General features: G+C 44.0%; 2 protein-coding genes across 7 annotated transcripts in view; one reads left to right on the top strand and one right to left on the bottom strand.

The window, feature by feature from the left end:
- Positions 1 to 1,293, bottom strand: part of FipoQ (F-box/LRR-repeat protein FipoQ) — a 150,220-nt gene extending 148,927 nt beyond the window's left edge. Inside the window, exon 1 of one of the 2 annotated variants that reach the window (XM_070138697.1) lies at positions 1,199 to 1,293. The gene's annotated coding sequence lies outside the window, so the exon portion shown is untranslated. Of the gene's footprint in view, positions 1 to 1,129 lie in introns of both variants that reach the window. The other variant, XM_070138698.1, reaches the window with a different exon arrangement.
- LOC113803269 (Zinc transporter Zip99C) overlaps positions 1 to 10,000 on the top strand; it is an 83,420-nt gene that overhangs the window by 68,086 nt on the left and 5,334 nt on the right. For all 5 annotated transcript variants that reach the window (XM_070138701.1, XM_070138700.1, XM_070138704.1 and 2 more), the window contains exons 4-8: positions 6,876 to 6,980; positions 7,781 to 7,935; positions 8,140 to 8,311; positions 8,584 to 8,685; positions 9,021 to 10,000. The exon at positions 9,021 to 10,000 is cut by the window's right edge and continues 5,334 nt beyond it. In XM_070138701.1, the coding sequence (XP_069994802.1) occupies positions 6,876 to 6,980; positions 7,781 to 7,935; positions 8,140 to 8,311; positions 8,584 to 8,685; positions 9,021 to 9,193 (707 nt within the window). In that variant the 3' untranslated portion in view covers positions 9,194 to 10,000. The remainder of the gene's footprint in view (positions 1 to 6,875; positions 6,981 to 7,780; positions 7,936 to 8,139; positions 8,312 to 8,583; positions 8,686 to 9,020) is intronic.

Genomic DNA, 10,000 nt, shown 5'->3' with positions numbered 1-10,000 from the left:
CTCTCCTTACCTCCCTCCCTTCCTTACCTCCCCCTCCCTCCCCCTCCCTCCCTCCTTCCTCCCCTCCCCCTCCCCTCCCTCCTTCCCTCCCTCCCTCCCCCCCCTCCTTCCCTTCCTCCCCACCTCTCTCTGTCGTCTCCTTCGCTCGATTGCAAATTGCAGAGTCTTCGGCATAGTTGTTGCAAGCCCGGTGGTAAATGCCTCCGGCGGTTCCCCTCCCCCCCCTCCTCCCCTACCCCCACGCTGCCATTTGCTAATCGTTTCCCGCTTTTGTTTACGTCGAAGGAACATGTGGTCGTCGCGTCACACAAATATAGCTCTTTGTTGACCCCGGAGTTGTCGTTGTTAATAATTTGTTTTTTCATAACAATTTCATAATTGGTTTGTTTGTTTTTGTTTTATCTTTTTGTCTTTTTCTTTTTTGTTATTTTCGTTTTTTCTTTGTTTTTTTGTTTTCGTATTGTATTGGGCGTGGGATTTTTTTTTCTTTTTTTTTGGGGGTTTGTCTTTTTTTTTTTTTTTCCGTAAGAGGGGAAGGGAGAGAGAGGAAGTGGGAGGGAGAGATTTTTTTTCTTTTTTACTCTAAGGAATTTGTGGCGTGGGGAGGGGGGGAGGGGAGGGGGGTGTTCGGGGGACACTTGTGATATCACTTTCGTTCGAATTTTCGTTCACACTCAAAGCACTTTTTTGGCGCGAAGTTTCAGAATGCGTTTCATTTTCGATTATTGCTGGTGTTCCTGATTTTTTTTTTTATTAATTCAGTTGCATTTTTTAAATATTTTTATCACCATGTGTTTATTCCTTGATAATTTTTCTGTTCCTTCTCTTTCTTTCTTTCGTTTTTGCCAATCTTTAGAAATGATCAAATTCCTGTTTTGTTTTATTTTCCCAATCGCTTCCTCACCAGATAGCACCGTAAATATCAGAATAAGTAACACATAAATAACACTTTTTTCTTCTTTCATCTTAGCCAATCTCGAAAAAAAAAGTTGATCTCACATTTCCACAAATTTCCCGCGTCTCTAATCGACTCAAAAACACACCAAATTCACCGAATAAACAAAACAAAAAACACTCAATAAATAAATCAATAAAGACAAATAAATAAAACAAATAGAAAACGAGAGACCGCGAGACCAAAACTCCAAAACGGGTCTCTCTCTCGGGGGGAAAAGAAGCAGTGCCCGCGCTCTCTAACCCTCTCGGTCTGCGGGGGTTTGGCACACTGGGCATCACCGGGCTTGGCCTCGGGCTGACACGACCCCGCGCGCCCTTCCGCTTGCTTTTCCCCTCCGTCGGCGAGGTGGAGGGGCGGAGGAGGGGAGGTGGAGGGGCGGAGATGGAGGGACGGAGGGACGGAGGGAGGGCCGGAGGGACGGAGGAGGGGAGGTGGAGGGAGAGGAGGGACGGGGGAGGGGCGGAGGAGGGGTGGGAAGGGTTGGAGGAGGGGAGGTGGAGGGGCGGAGGAGGGGTGGGAAGGGATGGAGGGGTGGAAAGGGGTTGGAGGAAGCGGGAGGGAGGAGGAGGGAAGGTAGAAAAGGGGGAGGGAAGGATGGAGTTAGAGGGAGGGAGGGGGAGGGTAGGCAGAGAGAGAGGGAGGGAAGCATGAGGGAAAGAGTTGAAGGGAGTAGGGGAGCAGGGAGGGAGGAGGGAAGACAGAAAGGGGAGGTGGAAAGGACGGAGAGAGAGAGGGAGGGGATAAGAGAGGGAGGAAAGCAGAGGGGAAGGGATAGAGGATGTAAGGAGAGGCGTTTACCCTGGGTCGGTGAGTTGGAGGGAGGAGGAGGGAGGGAGGGATGAGTTGGAGGGAGGGGAAAGGTGTAAGGGTGAAAAGGGTTTGGAAGGGGATGGAGAATTAAGGGAGAGGGAGAAAGATGGGGAAAATAAGGGCAGGATTAAAGGTGAGAAAGGGTTGGGGTATTTTAGGGAGCGAGGAAAGAGGGGTGGCATTAAGGGACGAAATAATAAAATTAAGGGTGGAAGGGGAAAGAGGAGGGGGAATTAAGGATGGGGGAGGGAAGGGGGGAGGGGGAGGAAGGCATTGAAGTCACACAGGGGAGTTTAGGACCTGGGAAAGGAAGAAAGGAAGGGAGGAAGGAAGGAAGGGGAGGAGGGAGGAGGAAGGGAAGGAAAAAGAAAGAAAGGGAGGGAGGAGGGAAGGAAGGAAGGAAGGAAGGAAGGAAGGAAGGAAGGAAGGAAGGAAGGAAGGAAGGAAGGAAGGAAGGAAGGAAGGAAGGAAGGAAGGAAGGAAGGAAGGAAGGAAGAAAGGAAGGAAGGGAGGGAGGGACGGAAGGAAGAAAGAAAGAAAGAAGGAGACGAAGGAAGGGAGGGAGGGAAAGAAGGAAGGAAAGAAAGAAAAAAAAGAATGAAGGAAAGAAGGAAAGAAAGAAAGACGAGTACATGGTCTACCCTGACTCATACGGGGTACAAATGCTGAACAAAAAAAAACGCAGTAACGCAGAATGAATAAGTAAAAGAAATGAATAGTGAAATAAAAACGATGATAGTTCATCGAGCTGCAGAGATTGCGAGGAACATGTGCCTTATTTGCAAAGAGATAAAAGGTGGGAATCGACAAAGCTCTAAAAAGAAAATTTTGCTTTTTCTTATCTTACCGAACTCAATCTGGATATACAGTAGGATTCTTGCACTTCTCCAAACTCACTTTCTCTGTTTCTATCTTTGTGTTTTTTTCTTTCTTTTTCTCTGCTTCTCACTTTTTCTTTCTCTTTCTTTCTTTTTCTTTCTTTATCTCTCTCTCCCTTTCTTTCTTATTCTATTTTTCAGTTTCCTCCCACCCCTGTCTTTCTCTCTCTCTCTCTCTCTCTCTCTCTCTCTCTCTCTCTCTCTCTCTCTCTCTCTCTCTCTCTCTCTCTCTCTCTCTCATTCTCTCTCTCTCTCTCTCTCTCTCTCTCTCTCTCTCTCTCTCTCTCTCTCTCTCTCTCTCTCTCTCTCTCTCTCTCTCTCTCTCTCTCTCTCTCTCTCTCTCTCTCTCTCTCTCTCTCTCTCTCTCTCTCTCTCTCTCTCTCTCTCTCTCTCTCTCTCTCTCTCTCTCTCTCTCTCTCTCTCTCTCTCTCTCTCTCTCTCTCTCTCTCTCTCTCTCTCTCTCTCTCTCTCTCTCTCTCTCTCTCTCTCTCTCTCTCTCTCTCTCTCTCTCTCTCTCTCTCTCTCTCTCTCTCTCTCTCTCTCTCTCTCTCTCTCTCTCTCTCTCTCTCTCTCTCTCTCTCCCTCCCCAACCCAACCAAACCTGACCCAAAGCAAACCAACTTGACCTCACGCCCACGCCAAGTCCAACTCGGCGGCAACTTAACCTAAGCTCTTAACCTATTCTTGTGACCCGGTTCGACCCTATTTTTAGCCGAGTTTTTTTTTTTTTTTTTTTTTTTTTTTTTTTTTTTTTTTATGTCGAGAGAGAGAGAGCGGGAGAGAGGGAGGGAGGGAGGAGGGAGGGAGAGGGAGGAGGGAGGGAGGAGGGAGGGAGAGGGAGGAGGGAGGGAGAGGGAGGAGGGAGGAGGAGAGGGAGAGGGAGGTGAAGGGGAAGGGGGAGGGAGGAGGGAGAGAGGGAGGGAGGAAAAGAGAGAATGAAAGGGCGAGAAAGAGAGAAAGAGAGAGAGAGAGAAGGAGAAAGAGAAGAGAGAGTGAAAAAAAAGAAAAGAGAGAGTTAGAGACAGAAAGAGAAAGAAAGTTACACGTAGACCAAAAGAGAGAAAGGCAAAGAAAGAATTAGACAAGAGACGGAGAATGTAAAAAAAAAAGAAAAACTGAGAAAAAGAAAAAAAACAAAGAGAAAAAGAAAGAGAGAAAAAAAAGCAAAGAAAAAGAAAGAGAGAGAGAAAAAAAAGCAGAGAAAAAGAAAGAAAGAAAGAGAGGGAGATCAAAAAATATCTCGCAGGTCAGTGGCGTTCCTTGGTCTCTTCCTGGTCGAGGCTCGAGTGACCTTGAATTTTGTGAATATTTACTTGATCCGTCGTCTTTGGGCGTCGGTGCTCCCTTGTTTGTTTGTTTGCTTGTGTGCTTGTTTGTTTGTTTTTTGTCTCTTTGTTTATTCGTGTTTGCTTGCTTGTTGATTTTATCGTCTTTTTTTCTCGTATGTTTTTTTTCGCTTTTATTCGTTTCTCTTTTCTTCCTTCTTTCTTCTTCGTCTCTTTCCATCATCTCTTATCTCCTTATTTTTGTTCCATTTCCTTCCTCCCTTTTATTTTTTCTCGTTTTTTCTCTCTCTCTTTAAAATGTATTTCTTTCCTTTCACTCTTAATTTTTTTCTTCCTTCTGTCACTTCTTTCTTTCGTTTCCGTGACAGCTTTTCCTTGATTGTTTTTCGTTCATTAGTTTTATTCGCAATTTTGTTTTTCTTCCTTTTCTTTTTAATTCTTCTTTCTCGTGTCTTTTTTAAATTCTTTCTTTCTTTCTGTCATTCTTATTCTTTTTCTTTCTTTCTTTCTTTCTTTTATTTTTCCTTTCTTGGTTTGTGTGTGTGTGTGTGTGTGTGTGTGTGTGTGTGTGTGTGTGTGTGTGTGTGTGTGTGTGTGTGTGTGTGTGTGTGTGCTTGTGCTTGTGCTTGTGCTTGTGCTTGTGCTTGTGCTTGTGCTTGTGCTTGTGTGCGCGTGCGCATGCGTGTGCGTATATACGTACGTGTGTGTGCTTTAATGTGTATGTGTGTGTATATGTGTATGTGTGTCTGTGTGCATGTAAGTGTTTTTGTATTGATGCAGATGTGCACGGGCTTATGTGTATGTAATTGTGTTTGTTTGTTCCTATTCACAAGATAGAGCTTGAGAGAGTGCGATAACAAATGATAAATGTGAAATAATCTGATTGCGTAGTGTAAAGAACAGATTTTCGTATATAAAAAAAACGTGGCTTGGATACAGGGATACGAACGAGGATAAAATTAAGCTTGATGGTGGTAATTCAAATTAAAGCGGGATTATAGTTTAGTAGCAGGCATTAATGTCAGTAGTATATAGGGTTATTATCCTCTCTCTTTCTCCTCCTCCTCCTCTCTTCTCCCTGTCCTCTTTCTCCCCTAGTTTCCTCCTTCCTTCATTCGTTCCTCTTTTCCCCGTCTCCTCTTTTTTAATTCTTCTTTTCCTTCTCTTTCTCCTTTCTTACCCTCCTCCTTCTCCTCCTCCTCCTCTCCCCGTCTCCTCCTCCTCCTCCTCCTCCTCCTTCCCGTCTCCTCCTCCTCCTCCTCCCCCTCCCCCTACCCCTTTTCCCTTCTCCTCCTCTTCCTCCTCCTCCTTCTCATCTCTTCTCCCCCCCTCCTCCTCCTTCCCTCTCCACCCTCCTCCTCCTCTCCCCCCTCTCCCCCTACCCCTTTTCCCTTCTCCTCCTCTTCCTCCTCCTCCTTCTCATCTCTTCTCCCCCCCCCCACATCCTCCCCCACCCTTCCTCCTCTCCCCCCTCCCCTCCCCCTCCCCCTTCTCGCCTTGCTTTTATTTTTAGTAGACTCCGTTGTGTAAGTTTACAAGTTCGACGTCTTGCTCACCCACCCCACCCCGACTAGTCCTCCCTCCCCCCCCCTACCCCTCTCCCTCCCCCTTCCTCCCCCCTTCTTCTCCCCCTCCCCAATTCTCTTCTCGTGACACATTTCCCGCCCCCCCCCCCCCTCTCCTTCCTTTTCTTCTCCTTTCTTTCCCTTCTCTCCATTTAGTTCTGTAGTCTTTCCACTAACCTTTTGTCTATCTCCTTTTCCTCCCTCCCTCCCTTTTCTCTCCATCCTCTTTCAATCACTCTCTCCTTCCCATTTCCCTTTTCCTTAACACTCTCTCTCTCTCTCTCTCTCTCTCTCTCTCTCTCTCTCTCTCTCTCTCTCTCTCTCTCTCTCTCTCTCTCTCTCTCTCTCTCTCTCTCTCTCTCTCCCCGTTCCCTTCCCCCTCTCTCCTTCCCCGTTCCCTTCCCCCTCTCTCCTTCTCCTTCTCCCTCTCTCCTTCCCTGTTCCGTTCTTCCTTCTCTCCTTCCCTGTTCCGTTCTTCCTTCTCTCCTCTTTCCTCTTCTTCACCCCCCCCCTTCTGCTCCCATCTCACCCCCGTCCCCCACACTTTTTTTTTTTGGTGGTTCTGCGGTTCCTGGTATGTGGCGTCTGCATTTCCTTCTTGAGTTCCTCCTCTTCCTTCCTTCCCCCTCCTGCTCTTCCTTCTATTTATATTGCTCTCCATCTTTCTATTCTTTATTTATTTCTTCCGCTTCCTCTTTTTCTTCTTCTTTCTTCCTTTCTTCCTCATCTTCCTCTTCCCTCCTTTCTCCTTCTCCTCTTCCTCTTCCTCTTCCTCCTTCTTCTTCTTCTTCTTCTTCTTCTTCTTCTTCTTCTTCTTCTTCTTCTTCTTCTTCTTCTTCTTCTTCTTCTCCTCCTCCTCCTCCTCCTCCTCCTCCTCCTCCTCCTCCTCCTCCTCCTCCTCCTCCTTTTCCTCCTCCTCCTAATTTTCCCCCTTTCCACCTCCTTTCCGTGCAGAAAACAAATAAGGAAGCAGGAAAATAGAGATCAAGACACACATAAAAAAGAAAGAGGAGATAAACAAGCGCTCTTTGAAGTTGATAAAGGAAGCGAAGATGATCAAAGGGAAATTTAGGATAAAAAGCGCGCGAAAAGCAATGATAAGGCCAGTGGGTGTTCTTTCAGTCAAAATCAGCTATTTTTTTTCGGTTATATATGATTTGTGCTATACACGCACGCGCACACACGCACACGCACGCATACGTCCACACACACACACGCACACGCATACGTACACACACACACACACACGCACACGCATACGTACACACACACACACACACGCACACGCACACCCTCACCCATTCTCTCTCACAACCTAAAAGCTGATCATTCCCCATTGCAGTTTCCTCACGTGCAATTTCCTTTTTTTTCGTTCCAGGCGGGAGGAACGTGTTGCAGCTGCTGTTGAGCTTCGCGGTGGGCGGGCTCCTCGGCGACGTGTTCCTGCACCTGCTCCCGGAGGCGTGGAGTATGGCGCTGGACGGTAAGGGTGGGCGGGGAAGTTTTTTTTTTGTGGGGTGTCTATCTGTTTTTTTGTGTGTGTTTTATTCTTTCTTCCTTTCTTCTTCTTCTTGTTCTTGTTCTTCTTGTTCTTCTTGTTCTTGTTCTTGTTCTTCTTGTTCTTCTTCTTCTTCTTCTTCTTCTTCTTCTTCTACTTCTTCTTCTTCTTCTTTTTCTTCTTCTTCTTCTTTTTCTTGTCTTTATTCCTTTTTTTTCTCTTTCCCTAACTACCTTTCCTTTTTCTCCTTCTCCCTTTCTCTTCTTTCTTACCTTTCCTTTGGCCTATATCACTCCCTTCCGTCCGTTCTTCTTCCCTGACTTCATTTCTCCATTCCTTGCCTTTTTTCCTTCTTTCTTCCCTGCCTTCATTCCTCTATTCCTTGCCTTTTTTCCTTCATTCATTCCTCCTTCCCTCCCTTCCTCCCATCTTCCTTCCCATCCTCCCTCCCTCCCTCCCTCCCTCCCTCCCTCCCTCCCTCCCTCCCTCCCTCCCTCCCTCCCTCCCTCTCTCCTTCTCTCCCTCCCTCCCTCCCTCCCTCCCTTCCTCCCTTCCTCCCTTCTTCCTTCCCATCCTCCCATCCTCTCTACCTCCTTCCCTCCCTCCCATCCATTTTCATTGTTAAGCATATAATGAATGGTGTTCTTCACATAGTTAATTAGTATGTAGTTCGTCTATTATGATTTGATTATTGGTAGTTTTTCTGTTTATATATAATTCCTCTATATTATAAATTATTCCATTGCTTTATAAATCATCTAGTAATTTGCACATCATAATTGCAGCTGGAGCAGGTACCCACGAAGCGTTCACCCAAGTGGGTCTTTGCGTGTTGGCGGGGATCTTCGTGTTCATCATAGTGGAGATGATGGCCTCAAATGAGTCTCCGGAGCCGCAAAATAATAACTCTAAGGAAAAAATAGGGGAAAATAAGAAAGATGTTAGTTTCTTTTTACTTTTTTATTATTGTGATTTTTACATATTTTGACATCTGTTCCAAGTTTAATTTGTTAGGTCAAGCTTAAACCTTTAGAAATGTTAATATGTATGTAAAAGAAACATGTCTGCTGATATTTTGATGTACTTGGACTGAAATATAATGACCTAAAAAGATATATATCTCTTACAATTCTCTATCCGACAGGTAACAGGCTACTTAAACCTTATAGCAAATGGTATTGACAACTTTACTCATGGACTGGCTGTAGCGGGTTCATTCATGGTTTCCTACAAGACAGGAATACTTACAACTGGTGCTATACTCATTCACGAAATCCCACATGAGATTGGGGACTTTGCCATTCTACTTAAGTCTGGTGAGTTTTTGCAAGTAATAGGTTGAGTAAAGGTTTTTATGAGGATATGTGGTAATCCTCTTAATTTCTTTTTTTCTCTTTTTTTCTTTTTTTATTTTTTTATTCAGATAATTGTAGTAGAATGATGTATTTTTTTTCTTTTACCCGTTTTCTATTTTCATAGTATTTGTACATAACTAACATTATAACCATTATAAAGAATTTGCTTACGAATATTGATAGTAAATATATTGAAGTTAACTCGAAGGTTTAAAGCTATGTTGTGCCTGCAGGTTTTAGCCGCTGGGAGGCAACACTGGCACAACTCTATACTGCAGGCGTTGGCTTACTGGGCGCCCTCTTCACACTCTTCATTGGTACTTCTGAGTCTCTTGGTAAGTAAGAGAGATATGCATGCTTGTATGTGGTATTTACCATAAGCATGCTGATTATTTGGTTAGGCTTTACATTCACATTATTCTTTACTGTATTTTATATTTGAGTACTATTTTGTCATTAGTCTTATTTGTGCACACATTTGTATTTCCAGTTCTTATTCAGGAATTTAGAATTGGCTAAAACTTGTGACTTTTAGAATAAAAGTTTACCATTTATATCAGCAGTATGATTAACAAATAATGTAATCACATCTCATAGGTGTTAGCCTTTAAAATTCTTTTCAAAGATTTTATTTCCTTTGTTCATTTCTGTCATTTGTTTTGTTTTTCAGCGGGAATACAAGTGTACATCCTTGCCTTTACTGCTGGAGGCTTCCTCAACATCGCTCTCGTGACTGTACTGCCAGAACTTTTACAGGAAGACCGCCCTGCTCAGTCGTGCGCACAGCTTCTGTGTCTCCTCTTGGGTACCTTCACCATGGCCACAGTTGCTACCACATGCTGAAGGAGACAGGCATACTTCAGTTTTCTCTTCCGTCTTGTCTTGTGTTCCAGGGGCTGTGATGTCCTTATATCCCTGTTGAGAAGAGCAGGTCAATTTTCCTAGTAGTTGGTTAGGAGGATTTTTTTTTACTTTTCCCAAATGTAGAGAAGTATTGTTAGAGAAGTGATGAAATATTAATTTGTTTCTTTCATGTAGACTACATGTGTAATGTATTAATGTGTTCTACATAGATAGGAAGTCCAGAAAGAGATATACAGTATTTCTCTTTTTTCATCTTCCTTTTTCATCTTTTTTGTTTTTTACATTACATATCATAAAAAGAGAAAAATAAGATGAAAAAACATGGTAATGTGAATATACAAACTTCCAGGTTGTGTTGAGCACAACCCTTTAATAATTTTATTGGTCATGAAATCTAGTGGTTCCACCATATTCACCTTTACTAACCAAGCTGTGAGTAAGTGAATCCAAGGCACACTTAAAGGAAGAACCATAGGTCATATAACACACTGACCTCGTGCGAAGGCATCAGCCAGGAAATCGATAGCAGATTCCATGATATTAGAAATGAGGACCACAGCCACATACAGTGCAACTTTCTACCTGCAGAGGTGACAAAGCATTTATACAGCAAGATAATTTATCCTTCCAATGTGAAGGAAACTGTTGCACTATTAGCTACAAAAATAGATATTTTATAAAGACATGATAAATTAGTTCATAGTTTTATTCAGTCTAAGCAAATGTTTCACAGAACAAATACTTATACAGTACTGAACTCATAATAAGCAAAATTTAAGGTCCAGA

Source organism: Penaeus vannamei, chromosome 24 (genome assembly GCF_042767895.1).
Source record: "Penaeus vannamei isolate JL-2024 chromosome 24, ASM4276789v1, whole genome shotgun sequence".
Lineage (NCBI taxonomy): Eukaryota > Metazoa > Arthropoda > Malacostraca > Decapoda > Penaeidae > Penaeus > Penaeus vannamei.
This window is presented reverse-complemented; position numbering and strand designations above follow the sequence as displayed.